Here is a 21,383-nt window from a genome sequence, read left to right as displayed (position 1 = left end):
GCCTTCCCTAATGGTGCAAATGTAACAGTTTACACCACTGGAGAACCTGCCTCCTTCATATAAATTCTATGGCTCTTTAAAATTTCAGATGTAATCCAAAAAATGCCTGAGACAAGCTTCCTGCTTACTCAGTAGTCATCAAAATGCTGTTTTGATTTCCTTTGTTTGAAAACTCCAGAAACAGGAGTGGAAAACATCTCAAAGGGGAAAAATACTGACAAGTGTAACCTGTGCTGCAGGTGGCAAAGCTTGCTGTTGATATATCAGAGCTAAAGACTGATGCTTTTAAAGGATGTTTTATATACTGTATTTATTATTAGCATAGGCAATATGTTGACATAAAGATTGGTTTAGTGTGTGAGTAAAACTGAATGCTTACCTTCAGGTCAGGTTTCACACCTGAGCCTCTTTTACTTTAAGCATGTTTCCAATGTGTGTAATAAGGCCTTGTAGCACAACTTCGTTTGTTTTTAATGAACTTTCATGCGGCCTTTCTCTTGACAAGTGCCAGAATTTGTTTTTTGTACTTGATCTGTGTTTTTTATTTAAACATATTTAATTTATCTTTTTGTGTGCGACTGTAATATCATTACAGAAGTGTATTTATTTTTGTACTTTCGTTTTCACCGGTCTTGCTTTTTACTTAAACATATTGCACAATAAACCTGCGATCTTTCAAAAGACCTGTACTGTTTGTTTGTTTTCCCCCTAATTTTAAGAAAATCGCCGCGTTAATTAGGACAGGGCCTTTGGATGGGGCGGGGCGGGAAATGGCGGCGGAAGGCTCGGCCCGGCCGCGGCACCACGTGACGGGGGGGCAAGATGGCCGCCTTCCCCTGGTGAGCCTGTGGGAGGGGGCCGGGGGCGGGCAGGGCCGGGGGCCGAGGCTCCCGAGGGGGCCGCCGGGCTCTGCGGCTCCGTGAGGGGGGCGCGGCGGGGGGCGAAGCCCTCGGGAAGCGAAGCCCCGGCGGGGTTCGGGGCCGCTGGGCCTGAGGGGGCTGAGGCGGCGGCGGGGGGTCCTGGAGCGTCCCCTGGGGTCGTGGCGCCGCGGTCCCCCCTCAGGCTGCCGGGGGAGGCGGGGGGGAAAGCGGCTGAGGGGGGCGGTGGCTGAGGGAGCGGGCTGCTGAGAGCCTTTATGGCCTCTTTGTTTATTTTGCTGAAGTAAGCAAAATAATTAGTTTAGAGCAGTTCATTTCTGGCTTGGTGTGATCCTGCTGGATTTTATGATGCCCCTCTAAGAGGAAGGGGCAGGGGAGATAACGGAGGTTCAGTCCCGTCGTGCCCAGCGGATGTCGCTGTTGATCCCCAGCAGGGCAGGAGTTGGAGCCGCCTTGGTGGGTACCGTGAGGTGAAGATTTCTGTGGAGAGAATTTAAATTTGCTACCAAGAGCTTTAGTTTCCATTAATTATCTTCCACGAGCTCACTGGGAGTGGTTGCTGTGGTTGTGGGCACGCACTGAAGAAGCAGAGTCCAGGCAGCAACACGAAGTGTTTCCACAGGAGCACAGCATCCCGATGGGGAAGCTGCGCTTTGTAGTTATGGCGAGGAAGGATAAAGGGGGCTCTGTCACTGACAAAGTGAAGGAAAATATGTTTGTAGCTATTTTTTTTCCAAACTTATTTTTCGTTATAAATAAGCTATGTTTCTGGAAGGCTTGCTCTCCTGATGCAGCTGATTTACTAGAGTCCTGAGCAAACTAGCAGTGGAGCTTAACATAGAATCAAGAAAAGTAAAATGCAGTTATTGGGTTGACATAAATTTCCTATATGTGTATATATTCATGCTGAAAGTCATCTCTTTTTTGTTATTAACATGAGTGAACACTTATATTTAATGTAAAGTGGAAATAATTTGTAGCTGAAAAAGTTTGTTGATGAAACCAGTTGAAATTTTACAACGTCAGAGCCATGCTTTTTAAAATAAAGCATTTTGCACTGCAGTGAATTTAGAACTTCTATTTACGCAGCTAAGAAAATCTGAGGGTGTAAGACAGTTGTAACCCATGAGGTGGCTGTTGGAATTGCTGGTATGCCTGTAGTGTGCCCTAGTGACCCTGCAGAAACTGCAAGGAACAGGTAGGGCTGCAACTCCCCGATTTCAGGCGGGCTGGGAGCTGAAACAGCTCCAGTAGCCTGTGGGGTAAGGTAATAGCAGTCCCAGGAAAAAGTACCATTTGCCATGAGGAGGCTGGCCATCTGGCAGGTGTTCAAGGTTGATGGCAACCGCAGTAATCCTCCTGTGTGGAAAAAGGTTGAAAACTGCTGTGGGGACAGTACCTGCAGGCAGGGGCGTATCCTGCTGTATGCACTGCAGGTGAAAACCTGACTTGGCCTGAGTCTTGTTTTCTCCTGGAAGCTGGCTGTGCTGCTGTGGCCGAGAAAGGAGAGCTTAATCTGCTTTCCCTAGAGGAGAGGCAAAACATCATGGCAACTCCTTACTCGTATTAGTTCCATTACAAGCTGCGTTGATCACTTCATCACATTGTAAATGCACTTTCTAAAGACTTATTTACGGGGTAAACAGCTCTTCTTCATTCCCACACGTGTATTCGACATGTATGCATGCCCAGTGATGCTTTATGGTATGGTTACAATACAACTGATTTTGGCCTGGGAATGGTGTGCCAAGGGGGAGCTGTGAGCAGCGTCTCTCTTTACTGTTGGTGTGGAAATATAAGTAAAGGAGGTATGGAAATACTGGCAGAACAGTAACTGAGCAATGGCAGTGCCGTAATTAGGAAGCCAGAGTTTGTCGGAAAGTTTGTTCACCCAAATGCTAATTAACCCATGAAGTAAGTGAATAAGGAGAATAAAGCATGGGACAATAGTAAATTACAGAGACTATTCACGTGTAAAGACTGATGCATACAGTCGACATCTTTTTTTAGTTTCCTTTTTGTCCTGCTTTTGCTTAGAACTCTAGGTAAGAGCAAGCTTTACCTGGACATCTGCATTCTTGCAGTACCACAGGAACCAAGGGCATGAGAGCTGAGGAGGGAATTTTACTCCTCTTTAACTGTTTTTTGGACAGGATTTTTAAATTCAACTTTTTTTTTTTTTTTTTTTTTAAACGGAGGGGTGTATGGTACATATTTATATTAGAGCTGGCTCCTTCACACAGCTGAAATTCGTACTAATGACTTTGTGTCTGAGTAGGAATAGCCATATGCATTAGATTTTGTGGGAAGGATGTATATTATGTGGGGTGAGTGTTTTGTTTCTGTTAGGAGCCCGATTCAAGACACCTTTGCATATCCACTGTTTTCACTCATGGATGCTTTACTAACATAAGGCCTTAGTGCATGCTATAATCTTTCTCAAGATTCTGAATGAAGCAGGAAAGAACAATTGACTGTGCTGTACATCTCAAAAGTTAAAAAGAAATGAAGAAATTGTGGCAGGTGGAATGCAGAGAAAACCTTTTGAAATATATTTTTTTAGATAGTAGTAGTTACTGCCTGGATCTCTTTCTGCCTTAGTTCTCAGCTATAGCTGATGGAAGGTACCATGTGGTAGCTGTGATGTTACTTGTTTGGGGAAAGCAGCTGTCCTATGTATTTTTGTCACCTTGTGTTTTCAGTTCCCTGTTTTAACAGTACTACTGTTGCATACATTAAAAAAACATACTGTTGCATACATACATTTCATATATTCACATATTATTGTGCCCCTGTACTCGGCTCTGGTGAGGCCGCACCTCGAGTACTGTGTTCAGTTTTGGGCCCCTCGCTACAGGAAGGACACGGATGTGCTTGAGCGAGTCCAGAGAAGGGCGACCAAGCTGGTGAGGGGTCTGGAGAACAAGTCTTACGAGGAGCGGCTGAGGGAGCTGGGCTTGTTCAGCCTGGAGAAGAGGAGGCTCAGGGGCGACCTCATCGCTCTCTACAGTTACCTGAAAGGAGGCTGTAGAGAGGTGGGGGTTGGTCTGTTCTCCCACGTGCCTGGTGACAGGACGAGGGGGAATGGGCGAAAGTTGCGCCAGGGGAGGTTTAGGTTGGATGTTAGGAAGTACTTCTTTACCAAAAGGGTTGTTAGGCATTGGAACGGGCTGCCCAGGGAGGTGGTGGAGTCACCATCCCTGGAGGTCTTTAAAAGACGTTTAGATGTAGAGCTTAGCGATATGGTTTAGTGGAGTACTTAGTGTTAGGTCGGAGGTTGGACTCGATGATCTTGAGGTCTCTTCCAACCTAGAAATCTGTGATACTGTGATACTGTGTGTGTGATACTGACGTGTTGTAAGAGATATTAGAAAGCACATGGAACTCTTCATTCTCTTTTAAAGTTGTCACCAGTGCTAGTCAGGGAAGTTGTGGTTTCCCCTTTTCTGCCTTCCTACATTGTCAAGCGTTCTTTAAAAGCCTTTTAAAATATAAATTTATATTTGAGCAATTAAAAATAGGATGGATGGTGCGTTGTAAAAAAGAGCAGTGTCCTTAAACTGTGGTTGATAAAATGTATTACTGTTAGTTCCTAGTGGCAACATTACTTTACTCCAATATTTTTATTTATGTTGATTTCTGGAATCAAGTCATTTTTAAATTAGAAATGCAGATGGTTCTCTCTTAATTTCAGATTAGAAATAAAAATTGAAGTGCCTGTGGTTTTGTGATTTATTTCACTTAATGACATACTTAATTTTGTAGGAGAGGCAAGGCTTTTTATACAAGGGCTTGTCCACAGTGCAAGCATACAAGTACTGATAGTTTTTTTCCTCATCATTTTACTTTTTTGACTTTCATTATGAGTACAGTGAACAGATGGAAATAGATTTCCCATGAAAGAGCTTTGCAGCTACACAAATTAATCTGTGCAGGCCCTCATTATATCTGTGCACAGTCACTCAGATTTCTTCCCTTGTGTTTTCACACTTACCTTTTTCCTTCACTCTGACAGCTCAGTTTAAAAGATGTGTTTAATAATCTCCATCAGCCTGTCACACAGTCATATGCTTGGTTAAATTGCTCTTTTTGTGTTGATTGGAACAGGAGAGAATACAGCTGAGAGAATACAATTGAATGGTTGCAAGTAAAATTCCTTCACTTTTAGTTTATGTAACTGTAAGTAAAGAGAGAAATTTTAGTCTGTCCATTGACTAACTTTCCAATATGCATTTTTTTTGTAAACATGCCTGCATCTATGTAGACATAAGAGCTGTTTCTCTGATCATAAGTATGTGATTATTTATATGCATATATACTTACCTTTTAATCTTGCTTTTAAGGCATGCGAGATCACGAAACTATGTTTCAGAATCTGACATGTGCAAACTGGAATCCGTACCCGTGGATTTTGGCGACTACCATCCGTTAAAACCCATTACAGTGAGTTTCCTTTTGAGCGTTTGGAAAATGAATGCAAATTAAAACTGATTGTGTTCCGCCCTTACTTCTGTTCCTTTAAAATTGAAAGGCTTTGAAACTGGTGGTGGTACTAGCTGCCTTCTGTGTTAGTGGCCTTTTGTTTTAGAGGCATGAAGGTTTATTCTGTTGTTTGTCCTTTACAGAAATTTGCTGGTCCTGTTACGTATCAAAAATGGTCTCCTTCTGACTAATATAGCATCACGACTTGTGGGTTTTATTGGTTGCATTAAATGCTGAATAATGGATAAGTTTGAAATCAAATTGTTGCATTACAAATAACCTGCATAATTGCTTGATGTAAGATTTGTTTTGGGTTAACTTCCAGTCAGCTGTATGCTTTAAAACATTTATCACTACCTCAGTGTATGAGAGGCTTTTAAAAATGCGGATGTACAAAAAAAAAGCTTCAAAGAGATGATACTCATACGCTAATGAATGATAAATGGACAGCAGCTTCTACTTGGGAAGGTCAGCAGGGAGGATAAGATGAAGTCCTTAAAAACGGATTTGATGTTCAAGGTTTGCGTATTGTGAAGGAAAGATCAGACTGGCAGAGGAAATGAAATAGCAAGAAAGAGGTTGAAGGAGAGGGAGGACCTGATAAAATAGTAGAGAGATACTAGAAAGAAATTTAGAATGGATGTTCTTAGGGTTCTGTACACCCAGAATGGAGAAGAAGGAGAGGGGGGGGAAAAAAAAAAAAAGTAACGGGACTTCTCCCAGATTCAGAGGGAAGAAGAAGTGCTTCAATTTAAATGACAATGCTGATTCCAAAGACTTTCTTGTAGATGGGTCCTTGCTTTGTTGCAACAGTTCAGTGTACGTAATCCGTATTTTGATGATTTACTGAAGAAAAGAGGGGGATGACAAAGACTTTTTGTTAAATGGTTTTGAACTTTTCTTCCAGGTTACTGAATCCAAGACCAAGAAAATGAGTCGGAAAGGAAGTACTTCATCTACCTCCTCTTCTTCTTCGAGTTCTATGATGGATCCATTGAGCAGTGTTTTGGATGGTACCGATCCCTTGTCATTATTTGCAGCAGCTGCAGATCCTGTGATTACTACTGCTACCATGGTAATAACTAAAAATGTAGGACAGTTATCTCAGCTAAATAGAAAGAGCAAAATGACAAAGCCAACCCTCGATAATGTATATTTGTCTCACCAATTAGAAGTGTAATGTAAATAGAAAACATACGGTATAAATAGAAGGAAGTATTTCCATTTACCTGTTTTATGTTGATGTATATTTATTTAAATAGGATATTTTTTTTAATGTAGTAACTCGTGGAACAATCAGTAAGCACTTTAAACATCAATCTTACCTTTATTAGTCTTCTTTTCTAGATTTGTATTTAACATTTGCACTCGTTCTCTCCTCATAGGATAACACACGAAAGAAACGAGATAAAGATGATGGCCCAGCAGTAGGAAGTGACTTTGAACCATGGTCAAGCAAACGTGGTGAAATCCTTGCTAGATACACAACAACTGAGAAGCTCTCTATTGTAAGTGGCAGCTTCTCCAATTTTATTTATTTATACTAGACCTATAATGGATTTTGGATGCTGCTGTTTTGTGATTTTGTCCTGAGTAAATATTCTCCGAAATTTCAGTTTTAATGCTGTAGAAGGCTGTACCACAAGCTTCCACTTCTAATTGGTTGTTCAGACCAAAAGTCTGTTGATATTTAGGAGCCATCGCTTTGTCTTTTCGTAACAATAGAAATAAACTGTCTTACGTCCCTTTCTAAATTATTAGAGGCTTCATTAGCAATGTTATTACTCTGTGCATTCTTGGAGTGCTAGCGAGAACATGTTTTCTAAAAGTCTGCATTTTCTGTTTCTTCACAGAATCTGTACATGGGATCCGAAAAAGGTAAACAGTTTCTTTATATCCAACAATAAGAGTTTTTGCTTGAAGTAGGATACAAGTGACAGATTAGTAACTAGGAGTAGTTGAAATATGGTTTCCACACACGCACACCCACACACCCTTCAATATATGCTTGGATCTATGCTTTTTTATGAATAAGTCATCTGGATTTTTACTTAAAACGATTACTGAAAATAAACCAACAAACCACCTTGTCTTGAGTTCCTGTAGGCTAATGAATTCATGATTACGTGTTGAGGAAGGAAATGGAATTCACTGCCTTTCACTGTAGCTTAAAACTTTTTTCCATTTAAAGTGAGTATTGATGATGTTTTGAGGATCACGTTTATCAACTGTCCTGCTTGCTGGAGTGAAAGTGAAATGATTTCAACTGTATGCTGAGAGTTTGAAAAATAACCAGATCTTAAATTTTTCATAATTTTTTCCAGTGAAGCAATTCTGAGCTCTGTAGTCATAGCTGATTGCTTAGTAAATCAGAATTTTTATGTATGAGTAAACATGCAGCATTTAAGCTTCTGAATAAAATGAAATACTTTTTTGGAATGAGAATGGTCAAGAGCTGGAGTAGGATGTCTGGAGAGGGTATAAAGTCTGTCCTTACATATCATTAAATTGATTGGATAGCCTGTTATAACTTCAAAGTTGGACCTGCTTTGAGGAGTGGAGTTGGCCAAAGACCTCTGGAGAGCTCTTCTGACCTAAATTATCCTATGGTTCTATCCAGTCATTCTATCTGTACCAACAAAACTTGCAAGAAAATCTCAAGCTGTATTTGTATGCAGTTTTGATTACTTGTCTTTCCATGTCCAAAGCAAATGAAAGTAGGATTAAAATGTTTTTTTGTTTGTTTGTTTTTTAAAAAGAAGCAGATGTAGGTAGGATTAAATGTTTGTCTTCGAGGAATAGCTACCAAATGAATTAAACTACCTGGCTTCTGTCATGTAAACTGACTAGTTGTGTGGGTTTGTCAAGCTCCTTCAGGTTTGTTTCCTTTTTGAAGTCCAAGTCTAAAACATATAACCCTTTACAGGAAAAGGTACAAGTACTGGCTCAGCAGTTTCTGAAAAAGTGAGAACTAGGTTAGAAGAGCTGGATGATCTGGAAGAGGTAAGAAAGGTTTTGGTCCATTTACATTGCTGTTTGAAAAGTGAAATAAGCTGGTGAAATAAAAATCTTTTGTGAAACTTTTTAAGAAGGTCCCGAATCTGCATGTGCTTATGCACTATTTAGATAAATCTATTCTCCACTGTAACTTCAGCCTTTATAGAATTTAGGCCAAATCATTGTATCTTATATCACTAGAATTTGTAATCCAAAAATTCACCTGATTTGCCAATGTTGATTAACATTTGTACTGTTTATGGTCTGCAGCTGCTATAAAACTTCATGGAGCCTAACATTCTGAACATTGGATAATTTTGTCTGTTTCTAGGTTGTGGAAGCTGCATGTTTTCTACCTGAACATAATTATGTTGTGTTTACGTGTTTAGTTGAAACACTGAGTTTTCAAATTATTCTCAATCTGCAGCATTTTTCTGAATCAGGATGAAGTGTTCTGTAACTTACTTTCCTGAAACCTGAATCTGTAGGTTACTGATACAATTGCTTTGGATAATGTTGTTTTGAAACTTCTTAACTAACTTCAGCTTGCCTTTTGCCTGAGCAGGCACAGTTATAATAGTTATGTATCACAAATAAAGGATTGGATTCTTTGAGTAGAAAAATACAGTATCCCTTACTGTAGGGTAAGGTGTAGCCTTGTGTGAAACTGTAACGGCATTTGCATTTTCTCTCTTCATCTGTGATTGTTTCTACTTTTGGTAGTTTCTAGATATTCAGATATTATGAAATATGTTTTGTAATACAGCTTGATAATAAATTGATCAGAATTTGTCCTGAAAGTATTTTTTTTAATGTCGCTGGTACATTTACTGAAGACCATTACAAAGTTAAGAAGGGGAAGTGAGGGAATTCTCTAATAAGTTGCTTTTTTTCACATTGATTTGACTCTATAATAATGGATCTCCCCTTTCCTCTTCTTCACTCTCCCCTTCCTTTCCTCTCTTATTAATTAGACTTGTGTTTTCTTGCAAGGGGTCACAAAAAGAGCTGTTGAACTTGACTCAGCAGGATTACATGAACCGAATTGAAGAACTCAACCAGTCTTTAAAGGATGCTTGGTCTTCTGATCAGAAAGTAAAAGCTCTGAAAATAGTCATTCAGGTCAGTGTTACATTTTTGTAGTAATTGCAGCTTGCTACCTGCCTGCTCATTATTAGCTCTTAGTGCTCTATGGACATAATTGTTAAGGACATAAAGTGGCAGTTCTGAGGATTTTGTTTAGGGTATGTGGGGTGTAATTTCCATTAAAAAGAGTGGCCAAAAGACAGATTTGTAATTTTTACCTGATTAAAGAGAATTATAATAAATAACATGTCGTTAATACCAACTTCTCTAGGACTTGGAATTTCCTTTCCTTTTCTCTTCTTCCCTACCCTAGTATGATAATGTCTTTTTGAACCGTCAGTGTTCCCCGTTCAGATCTGATATAGGACCCTAGCAAAGTGCAGAAAACTCATTGTTTGTTTGTTTAATCTTTTCTACAGTCTTCCTCTTTCTGTGTCTCATCTGAGGTGATGGGCTGTGAGGGGGCACAGGGAGGAATGGGACAATTAAATGTTCTCTTGTTTGGCTTGGCCTTTCAAAGATGCCACAGGCAGAGTGCATCAGAGGACAGAGGAGATAATGACAACCTTAAAAGCTGTAAAACTGATGTAATGCTAATAGTCATCAAGAGGGGTTATATAAAGTTGGGATTTTTTTTTTTTTTTTTTTCATGCTGGATACTCTTGTGAAAACTGTTAGCAGCAACTTCATCTTAAATTGTGGTAAAGACAATAAAAGAAATGAAATGTAAATAAAGGGAAGTCAGAAAATGATATGTAACCTAAAGTGTCTAATGTTCTACTGTAATATGATGAAATCAGCAAATTATTCTGAAAAAGAAATCATGTCATTTGTGAAGTGTGGGAATACTTTAAAGAAAGAATACAATATTAGGAGTCTTTGGAGGAGGAAGAAAGGGACACGGAGGCACTGTATTTACAGTGCACTAATACATATATATACAGTGTCTCGCACTGATAATCTGCACATTCATACTTTTTAATATTATTTTACAAATGGTGTCACTAATGTTTTTGAAATAACATCATTTCAAAGATGGGGTTCAGTACTTCATTTTAGGAAAGTAGTATCAAAATTGCATGTGCTTCTCTCTATGTATTGTTCACTTTGTGTTTGAATTTTGTACTGCAGATACTCATCATTAATTGAAAGACTGGTAAGAATGAAAGAGGTGCTTGGGTAACTAGCACGAACACAAAAATCCTTCATAAAGGAGTCTCCCAAATAACTAATAGTTAATCCTATACTTATAAAGCAGGATAGGATAGAAACCTGACTGAACTTTTCTTGTTGCTGGTTCTTAGTAAATAGCATAATTTAAAAAATCTTGTATCCTCATAGAAAGCTCAGTAGTTTCCTTGACGTCAGGCTGTGATTATACATGAAGTCTATCACTATTAGCGTCACATACTCATCAGTCTGCAATAGGATGAGTAAGTTTGGCTTTTTTATATTTTGATTATTTTCAGAAATGTATACTGAGCTGGAAAAAGTAATTTAATTTGCGTGCCAGAACTATCTTGATTTCAGAACTAATCATTGAATTACGTGAGTTATTTGGCTATGGGGACAGAACCTTCATTCTCTCTGTGAGAGTTTTAAAGAGCTTGAGTGCAGAAGGAGTTCTGGTTATTGAGACAGGATCTGAATTTATAGCACAGTAGCTACATGTGAATTCCTAAGTGCCTTTATACAAGATGCTTTACTTGTCAAGACAGAATAAGCTAAGCTACTTACTCAGAGTAAGCTGAAATAAGTTGATTATGTGTGTGAGCTCTAAGAACAGTGGTACGTGTTCGTGGGATGTGGAGGCACTAACCAGCGACTGAATTGCCTTTCTGTGGGGGTGCCTCACTGACCACACAGCAGGGACGATTTTCTTTGGGTGCAAGATGTGAATGCACTCACCTGTCTTTCTGGTGCGCTCCTGAGTTCATCCCTGATAATAAAGCAAAGAGACTAAGGGTGCCTGTCATTGAAATAAGCTCAAATGTTATGATTTACTTGTTTTAACAAAGCAGTTGTCACATTGCTTCCTGGATTTTTGGAATGCAGTCAAAACTTGCACTTTATTTACTTATCCCATTGAAGCAGGGGCGGAGATGGCAGAGAATGCTGTACTTGGCAGTCTTAACTAGAGACCAGAGAAGACACATTGGGCTCACGCAGGGATGAGGTGGAGCGCTCTCCTCTCAGTCATTTGCTTCTGCAGGCAGAAGCTGATTCTTGTGAATAAACTTCTGCCAAAGTTTGTGACTGCAGTTTAGTCTGCAATTTTTGCATAACCTTAGAAAACCAGGTATAGCTCGATTAAAATATCTTATGAATATCCAAATTCCTCATTGTGTGTTTTAAGTTCATATGGTAAATTGACTTGTTCCTACCAGGACTTGCATACAGCAGTGCTAGAACTAAGTTGACTGGTACATTTCAGATGTGACTCTGCACCAGCCGTCATTGTAGGCCAAGTGCCTCAGTCACGTTGTGTGCCCGGGTGTGGTGATTGATCAGATTCCTCCCTAGAGCTGACTATGGACCAAGTGGCTTGTTTCCAAAATGTTAGAAGTCGTTATGGGAACTGTAAAGATGTGTTTAAAAGCTCATTAGCTAAACTTTTAAAATATTTTCTTAGTTTACTCTGTATCAAATTTTGTCTTTCGTATGGATGCTTATGGCAAGGATAGGAAACTGAATAATACCCTTTAAAAAGTTGTTTTAGAAAAGTGCCTTTTTATGCTGCTTCTGGAAGACAATTTGTCTTGTCTGAATGAATGCACAGGTCTGCAGGGTCAGCTGAAATTCTGCAGTATGGATTACCTTGTATAAAGGAAAAACAGATCTGTGGCACTCTGCTGGAAATGAAGAATAACCTGAAAAATACAGAGTAGCGTGATTCATTATGTTAGAGATTCTTGCGCTTTTTGCTGGATAGTTCTTCATGTTGGTTCTTTCCATCTGTAGATATTAATTTGGTCCAGTCTGTCAGGAGTGAAAACACAAACCTGAATTGTCCTCTAAAAATGTTTTTTTGTTTTTTTTTTCCCTTGTAGTGTTCTAAGCTTCTTTCAGATACGACTGTAATCCAGTTTTATCCAAGTAAATTTGTTTTAATTACAGATATCCTTGATACTTTTGGTAAGTATCTAATTTACAAGACTTACTACACAGTTGTTAATAATATGAAATAATGTTTTTGTTATTCTAGAAAACATTGAATAAAAAATACAAAATACCTTTGATTTCTCAGTGACTTGCTATGCTTGTGTGGTTTTGTTTTGTTTTTGGTGTAGTAAAAGCGCTGAAATAGCTCTGCTTTAATAGTGAATGTTTTCCAACATAAATGCTTGGAAACCAGTGATACAAATGTGTTATACAATCGTTCAGAAATTCTTATTAGTGAAATCTTTAAAATCAAAATACAAATCTTGCAGCAGTTCTGTGTTTTGTGTCTTAGTGAACATGTAGAACAAAACTGTAGGAAAAAACATGATCTCTGAATTTCAATGTCTAAAATGCTGTAGTTGTTATGAAAATACTTTTGACAGCCTCTTGACTCTTAATATTTCATTCTGTATTTGTCTGAAAGTCTGAAAGTTTTCTTTAGCTGAGTGAGGACTATGAAGTGATAAAAATAATAAAAATAGATTAAATAATTTGGTAACTACATTTTGAAATGATCTTTTAGGTGAAATTGTCATTCAACTCTGTCTGACTTCCTTGTTTTTCTACTGTGTTACGGAAAAAATTTACGATGGCATTCAAAGTTGAAGGATATTGATGTTTAGCAGGATATGCTGTGACATAGAACCAATTGTTTTTTCAGGTCTTGCTTCCTCTTTGTTCTTTCCTACTTTCAGCAAAGTTGCTGAAGATAACATAATATCCAAACCCTGCAAAGACAGGACACCAGCTGTCCTTCCCTGGCCTGGGAGAAACCTGACCTGTGTGCTACTCTGCACTTTATGGAGCCAGATACATTTTTTGTGTGTGTGTGCAGTGCTAAACTCAGGCCATTAAGATTTCAGCTTCACTAGAGGGCAGCATGATGTTAGCATTCTAAAAAGTTTTTTTCCAGATGATTTCAATGCATGTTGGAGAAAGCAAAAACACTAAATGTTGATTCTGTTTAAAAATGGCTTGTATTGTTTTCTTCTTTCTTGAAACAGGTAAACTAGTGTATGAAAGAATTCTGTCAATGTGCATGGACAATCGTGTCTCTTTGTCAGGTAACTTTACTTCTAATGTGCTGCTGGAATATCATGTCTGAATTGATTTGAGGACAGTTAACTGGAACCCATGCCTGTATCTCCCATGAAAAAAAGTTCTGCTTTGAATGCAATAATTTTTAGTTTAAAAAAGTATAATATCCGTTTCTTACAGCTTCCACCATTCACAATGATTATGCAAGTTTACATTTTAACTGTGAAGAACATACCTAAAGTGTAATAAAATGTGCGTGGTTTTGGTGTTGCTAAACATAAACCGGGTCTTCCTGAGACTTGAGTTCACAAATAATGATCGATAAGTAAACAGAGTTAAATATGAATGGCAAGATGAGATGAGGAAGACCTCTTTTTTTTGTTAGCATATGCTCTCTTCTGGAAGTACTGTTTTTTAATAGCTTAAAGTTAATGGTAAAATAAAGCTGAGGCTCTTGGTTCTCAGTAAATAGATGTTTTTGTTGTTACGCTGGAAACTATTGATAATTTTGCTTTAATTAAGAATTTTGGAAGAGGAAGCAGGCGTTCACTTGCTTTACTAAGCGAGTGTGATCTTTTGAGCTTGGGCCCTTTTCATGTTTTCAGTTGAAATTCCAAAACAATGTACAAGTGTAATTTGACAGTTACAGTACAAGTGTACAAGGAGGAACCTCTTCAGGAAGTCTCCTAAACATTCTATATGGGCATGTCCTTGTATACGAAGTGTATTAAGGGCCTCATCCTGAAACACAAAACTTTTTTATTCTGTACTTGGCACTGCAGCAGTAACATTAGGTTGCAGTTAAATCCATAGGATTTGAGCCAGAGCCTGAAAGCAACCAATATTGAAGTTTGAAATAAACTTGCAGTAAATCCTTCAATTTAGCTGTTGTAGATCTGACAAACATTGATGAGGGCAGACAGTTCCTGTACCACAACCTAATTACTGAGCACAGTTCTGGAGAGTTGAGCTCGTGCTGCAGCTGTATTGCTGCCCAGGGCATTGCTGGTGGGAGCTTCTGGAGCAGCTATGGCAGTGAGAGGGAGGAAGAAGATCTCTGCTGTGCTTGCTGTGCACAGCTGTGTGAACCCTAGGGGATTTCAGGCTCAACCTCCACGTTGGTTGAGAACTCCTCTGGTCCTAGCTGAGGAGGAGTGACTTCCTATGCTCAGTCTGCATCTATAACGCAGCTTCTCTAGTCTTGGAAGTGGGACGCTTCTATGTGGAACAGGGCGTTCTTACCTTCTGAGAGCAGGGATGGGAGACCACTGCTTTCTAAATCTGCTTCAAAAGGAGTTCATAAGCAGATATTCACAGCAGAAGCTGTAGCTTTAGCTTTAGCACTGAGAGAAGAGGGACTCAGCCTTCCCAGCCATCCTGATTCAGACCCGGGTGGGTTACCAGAAGCCTGTTTTGCCTTCTGTTTCAGGCATCCTAGAGAAAGAGGAGGCAGTTTGCCATGCAACTGCATGCCCACCTGACCAGAGTGCTGTCCCCATAACCCATCTGTTCCTCCCCGGGATGGCAGCTTTTTCCTGCTGGCAGCTGATGTAATTAGTCCTGGAGCTCATGAGGAGACTGCACTGCAGTGCTAGGTGCTTAGTGAAAAAAGCAAGTGTTCTCTCCGTGCTTAATATCGCCCGCTCCTTCCAATATGGTTTTAAGTAATATTCTTTTAAAAATACATTAGACTTCTCAAGTAAATAATTAGAGTGCTTAAACCTCATCTACCATCTGTATATGTATGCATTTGGTATAGATTACCTATCCATTATTTTATAATTTCTGCTTTTATGGGGAGGCAGGGGTTAGATTTTTCAGGCAGCAGATCCAGGATTAGCTTTGGGTGCTTGACTTCAGCTTCTGATATGTTACTTAATGCAAGTTGTATTTTCTAGCTGCCCATATACTGAGTTCTTACTGCTGCGAGAGAGAGCTGAATCAAGCATATTACTTAATTTATTATGGTGTGCATAATTTCTTGCTGAAAGGAAAGAGAATACAGTTTTAAATCTAGACTGAAAAGCAGCTTGTATCCAGAAAGAATGTACCTATTTCTGTTTCTTTTTTTTTTCCCAGATAATTTTTCTCCAGAGAGTGTTAACGATACTGCCAAAGAAACATGCTTAAACTGGTTTTTCAAAATTGCTTCCATCAGAGAGCTCATTCCCAGATTGTATCCTTGTCAGTGAGACAGGTTTTTCATAGACCTTTCCAAAAATGAACGTGTTTACTGCAGTAAGACACACAGTAATCTGTTGTTTATACTAACTTGGTTTTGTTTGTTTGGGGCTGCATGTTTTCCATTTAACTTTGAATCATGTTTAATAGTAAACTGAATGCTGAGTTATTGGCTCTGAACAGCACGTCGGTGGTAGAGTGGATGTGTGAAAGCTGGGAATAAATGAAAAACTTCTACACAAATTGTAAAGAATAAGTGTGGTGAGGTTAATTACAGAAAGTCTTGAAGGAGTTTGTTCAATATGTCTTCAGTTTATAATTTTGGTGTTGTGTTTTTAAATGGCATGTTCATCAACTTTGTTCCTTAACTTGGCTTCATTTTAGTTATGTGGAAGCAGCCATACTGAAGTGCAATAAGTTCCTATCCAAAATGTAAGAGTAAATGTTAATTGTGGGAAGGAAGTGAATGGGCAGACGTATAAGCTAATTTAGGGAGTTAAGCATACAAGTTCCGTTATTAATAGTGGGTAAGGTGTTAATAGGTCTGAGAAGAAGCAGTTGAGTTAAGTTTGTGGTGATAATACCATGGAGTAAATTCACAGTGGACTGCGGTACAGATTGGAATGCAGTGGTGTTTGCAGGTTTGGGATATGTGTTTAATTGTGACATCCAGGAGTTTGCAAATTAGAAACCAGTGGCTTCAGATGGTGGAGAGGAAAGCAAGATTGTTGAGATAAGTGAGGCAAAAAGAAGGAAGAGAAAACTGAAGGGAAAATATTGATGTGTCATATTAGTAGAGACAGAGTTGGAAGAACAATTTAGGAGCAATGAACCATTGTCTGTTGAAAGTCTTGGTATAAGCTTCATATGTTGCCAAACAGTGTCAACTGCTGAGCTGAAAATGTTCCTTTGCATGTAATTGTCCTTTTTAGTTAAATTTTGAAATGAGTGTTGTAAGCCAAATTGCTACTACAGTGACAACTTCATTATCACTGAAAGGCAGTTCTTGTACTGGAATTGATGGGCCTCATCTCCAGGTACTAGTACAGCTCTGTCAAAAAGAACCTGTGGGAAAATGGGACATACAAGGAGTTCTGCCAGTCCTTTAAGTGGTTGCTTTTTTCACATTGAATTACAGCCCTTCCAGAGCTCTGCTGTTTCTCCAAACTAGAGGAGGCATTTCTCACTTGCACTTCTTGCAATCCAAGCATACAACCTGGCTATCTGGGCAGCTCCTAATGGCAAATAGTGTAGTTCAAATATAGGATATCTGTTAGCATGCATGTTGAATTTTACTTTTGAAATAAAATTTTGTGCTAATATGCTTCACCTTTGCTAGGTGTTCCTATAACTCATGCTCACTTGTCAGTCTACTGGGCAGCTACTCAGGTTATCTGTCTGTGGTATAGTTCAGTTACCAGATATTAAATCTCGTTTTCATTTCTGAAAAATCTTAACAGGGGGATTTCCGAGTGTCTCCCACGATTAACGTCTATGATTAGAGGAATTGGAGATCCACTGGTCGCAGTCTATGCGAGAGCATACCTTTGCAGGGTAGGCTACCATTTAGCACTTCAGATCTGTATCAAAGACTTACTACAGCTAGCTCTACTGCTATGGGGGAAAAAAGAAGTAACTACCATTTTTATCTGAAGTAGTCAGAAGCCTGTCTCTTCCTTCAGACAAACCAAAAAAATATATATTCTCTTTGTTTTAATAATGGGGGATCTTTCTTTAAGTTTTTATAATATGTAAAAACTAATTTTATGTGCTGCTTATGCCAGCTTTTTATCTTCAGGTAGGGCAAAAGCCAAGACATACTTACCCAAGAAGAGATCCTAAAATGATTCAAAAAGTCATCAGTAGTGGAAAAGTATTTGTGAAACACATTTTTGAAGTAGTGGCGATGATCTTGACTATAACTGGAAAATATAAGGGCTGTTAATTGGCAATACTTGCACAAATTCAGCTGCCGTTATAAATTGCAACAAATCTGTCCTGTGTTGATATATTTGATATGTCTGAATAAACTGTCCAGTGTGCTTTTGGTATACTCTTCAGGGGTGTGCATATGAATTCCTGCATCGGCAAGCAACTGCTAGCCTCTGCTTTATTCTGAGAGATGAGCTGCTTAATTTGTTTGATTCCTGAAATACAGTAATGCCTGTATTTTTTTTCTCATAGCCCAATCATTCCTGCTACATAGTGCAAAGTTCCCAGAAGTTTTTATGAAACAGTTTATAAGCTTAGTCTAGCTTTTACTGCTCCTGATACAGGTAAAATAGATGCATAGAAGAGTTAGGGCTACATAACTGCACTTACTGTTAATAGATTATTAGTGAGGAAGAGCTTAGCACGCTCCTTTTTGTTCATAAAGATGAGTGTACAAAATAAATAGTGAAAACTTTCTTGAAATAAAGGATCATTTGTTCAAATCCTGACTTTTCCTTAAAATGAGAAAACTTAATAGTTTTTCAATTGAAAGGCTTTTAATCTTTTGTATTCCAGGTACACACACTATATTAATGCTTCCCACTGAAGATGGGGATTTTCACTGATTTTCTGCAGTGAAAATAGATTTTCAAAAATATAAATCCTTAAATAGGAAAACTGTAGTACAGATGTAACTGATGTCTAAAGCCACAGCATTGTAAAATGTGGGAATAAACGTTTGCGTGAAACCAGAGAACCAGTTCTGTATGCAGTGAGGTGACATATTTCTCTTTAGCCCCATAATTTGAAAGGAAACGATACGTAAAGAAAAGTGATAGATGACTGGCTTGGGTTTGTGCCAGTAACGTGGGCTTTGTGATGAAGTGAGCTGGAATTGCAAATGTTCAGGGATCCCAAAACTCAGACATCTGAGTCTGATTGAAGAGAGGATCCTTAATCTGTTGAGATTTATTTATTTATTTATTTATTTAAGGCTGAACAGTTATTAACTTCTTGTATTATGCCATGCTTTCATTTTTTGTCATTTTCTGTGTTCTTGAAAAGAGTTCTGTATGGATTTGTTCCCTTTGCAGTTCCAGCTTTACTATGTAGGCCTTGTATTTGTGTATATCAATAACCTTTATTATTTATCAGTACTATTTCTATATCTGTGCTAATATTTTCATTCGAGATCTTTGATTCTGTGAAAAGAATGAAGCAATACAATGAATATAGGCGGTTGCAATGCAAGTACTAGTATTTCCTCACTGCTTATAGACACATGGAATTGATGTTGTGAGAACTGTGTTTAAATTCAGCTGTAATTACCTCAGAGTAGTTGCCAGTGGACTCGATTATAATAGCAAGCATGGAGATAATCAAAAGCATGTGATTCAATATTGTTTGTTTTTTTTAATGGATGTGACTTGGTATATTCCTCTGAAAAATATATTTTGTCTTGCAATTGGAGGAGGAGCACGGGTGATAGATGCAAATAAAATCTTCCTCTTTTAATACAGGTTGGGATGGAAGTGGCACCTCAGCTCAAAGAAAGCCTTAACAAAAATTTCTTTGACTTTCTTCTAACGTTTAAACAAGTAAGCAATTGTTTTTTATTTTCTGAATCACATAAATATACTTCTTAACCAAACTACCATATACTTTTCAAAAAAATTTCAAGTTCTTAAATTGAGATTTAGGGATATTCCTGTACCCAGTTGTAGCACAGGAAGCGTTACATTCATGCTGGTTAAGTTTCAGCTGCTCTATTTGTTTCTGTGCTTTAATAATGTATGCTATGAGCTTGGTATTTTGCCCAGCTAGCAAGGAATGCCTCAGATTGTCTATGCATCTTTATCATAGAATCAAAGAATCATTTAGGTTGGAAAAGGCCTTCAAGATCATCAAGTCCAACCATCAACGCGAGCTACCAAGTCCCATCACTAAGCCATGTCTCATAGTGCCACATCCACACATCTCTTAAATACCTCCAGGGCTGGGAACTCCACCACTTCTCAGGGCAGCCTGTTCCAATGCTTGACCACCATGTCTGTGAAAAAATTCTTCCTAATATCCAGTCTAAACCTTGATTAGGAAAATATTCCTAGTATCCAATCTTATGATCTTGTTTGTCATAGTTTCAGTTCATAAGCAAAATTTGTCATAATTCTGATTAAGTACCTCTTCACTGCAATGTATTTTTGTATTTTTTATTTCAATAGATTCATGGGGATACAGTTCAGAATCAGCTGATAGTACAGTGTGTGGAAATTCCTTTATATTTGACTCTATACTCTCCTGCTATAGACTGGATTTTACAGTGTATTGCATACCGTGCTCCTGAGGTAAGTAAGTGTGCTAATGCTTGGTTCTAATGGCAGCGTTGCAGTAGAGAGCTAGTTTTACTAAAGAATTGATAAACTCATTCCTACATTTTTCCCCACTGTTTAACTGCGTAATGCAAGGAGTGATGCAATGCTTCGTAAAACTTAAGGACACTGAAAGCATCTGATGTAAACACCATGTATTTTGTGCTAGAAATTCTTGGAGAAGGTGTCCAATACAGAAGTATAAGTATTAAATATGAAATTGAAGTTTAGGCAACATAAATGCCTTTTATTATAGATTGCAGAATTCTGTGGCAAAATGCGCTGAATCGTAAGTGACACGACTTAAAATACCAACAGTAATTTCAGCTCAACTGCTCAATTTTTTACTGTTACAATATTCAGATTTGAGTTTTTTCTTTGGAATGATAATATAGAATTATTTAGAATTACAAAAAAAGTATTAAAAACAACCCTTAAAAATACAATGCTTAAGCAGCTGAGGAAGAAAAACTTATGTAATTCAGTGGTATCAAATATTTAAATCTCTTTCCTTCCTTTCTCTAACCCTTCTTTTTAAAATGAAAAATAAAAAATCTGTCAGTACTTATGTGAGTGTACAAGTTAGTATAAAGAGGCTGGATCTGACTGCTTGCTTTTCTCTTTTGTACAGGAAGATTGTTTGTTTCCCCAAAGCCCAAACTAGACCACTTTAAATTCATAGGCAGTATGTCTGTTTGTTTCTTGCTGTCCTTTAGCTAGTTTAATTTTTATTTCCTGAATTCATTAGTTTTTTCTGTCATGCAGATATAAAAATGATTTGGGTAAACTGTAGCTTTGTAATTGCTTAACATAGTCAAGAGGCTATTTTAGTCTCAAGTCAGTCTGTTCTGCATTCTACAGAAGAGAGTTTGTAATAGTCACCTCTTCTGCCAGAGGTAATTGACCTTGGTGGCAAATAGAAATCATTTTGAGAAATAGCACGGCTGAAGGATTGCAAATTTGACTTCCATAAAATAGTGGTTTTGATTAAAATGTCACTGTACCCATTCCAGTAGGTGTGTTTTATGTTGTAGTACGCTGTTGTTTGCTTGTGCTGTAAATACAGGATAAGACAGGATTATTGGAATGAGTTGGGTTGGTAATTAAAACAGCTTTTAGTAGATTTTACTACAGTGATTAAAGCTGTATTTTTTATGAAATCTTACTAATTTTAGTAAGTAATTCTTACAGGTTCTGCTTACTGAGATGATGGAGAGATGCAAAAAATTGGGGAACAAGTAAGTATCATGTAATCCAG

At 38.3% G+C, this 21,383-nt stretch overlaps 1 protein-coding gene across 2 annotated transcripts in view; it reads left to right on the top strand.

The window, feature by feature from the left end:
* Positions 1 to 746: 746 nt before the first annotated feature.
* Positions 747 to 21,383, top strand: part of VPS35L (VPS35 endosomal protein sorting factor like) — a 57,499-nt gene continuing 36,862 nt past the window's right edge. The window contains exons 1-15 of one of the 2 annotated variants that reach the window (XM_048060363.2): positions 747 to 839; positions 5,222 to 5,321; positions 6,268 to 6,435; positions 6,746 to 6,868; positions 7,214 to 7,238; positions 8,287 to 8,363; positions 9,351 to 9,479; positions 12,494 to 12,578; positions 13,610 to 13,669; positions 15,723 to 15,819; positions 16,209 to 16,256; positions 17,285 to 17,378; positions 19,277 to 19,354; positions 19,979 to 20,101; positions 21,317 to 21,363. In XM_048060363.2, the coding sequence (XP_047916320.1) occupies positions 823 to 839; positions 5,222 to 5,321; positions 6,268 to 6,435; positions 6,746 to 6,868; positions 7,214 to 7,238; positions 8,287 to 8,363; positions 9,351 to 9,479; positions 12,494 to 12,578; positions 13,610 to 13,669; positions 15,723 to 15,819; positions 16,209 to 16,256; positions 17,285 to 17,378; positions 19,277 to 19,354; positions 19,979 to 20,101; positions 21,317 to 21,363 (1,271 nt within the window). In that variant the 5' untranslated portion in view covers positions 747 to 822. Of the gene's footprint in view, positions 840 to 1,111; positions 1,335 to 5,221; positions 5,322 to 6,267; positions 6,436 to 6,745; positions 6,869 to 7,213; positions 7,239 to 8,286; positions 8,364 to 9,350; positions 9,480 to 12,493; positions 12,579 to 13,609; positions 13,670 to 15,722; positions 15,820 to 16,208; positions 16,257 to 17,284; positions 17,379 to 19,276; positions 19,355 to 19,978; positions 20,102 to 21,316; positions 21,364 to 21,383 lie in introns of those variants that run through there. The other variant, XM_048060378.2, reaches the window with a different exon arrangement.

Source organism: Anser cygnoides, chromosome 15 (assembly GCF_040182565.1).
Source record: "Anser cygnoides isolate HZ-2024a breed goose chromosome 15, Taihu_goose_T2T_genome, whole genome shotgun sequence".
Classification (NCBI taxonomy): domain Eukaryota; kingdom Metazoa; phylum Chordata; class Aves; order Anseriformes; family Anatidae; genus Anser; species Anser cygnoides.
Note: the sequence above shows the minus strand (reverse complement) of the source record. Positions and strands in the feature narration are given on the sequence as shown.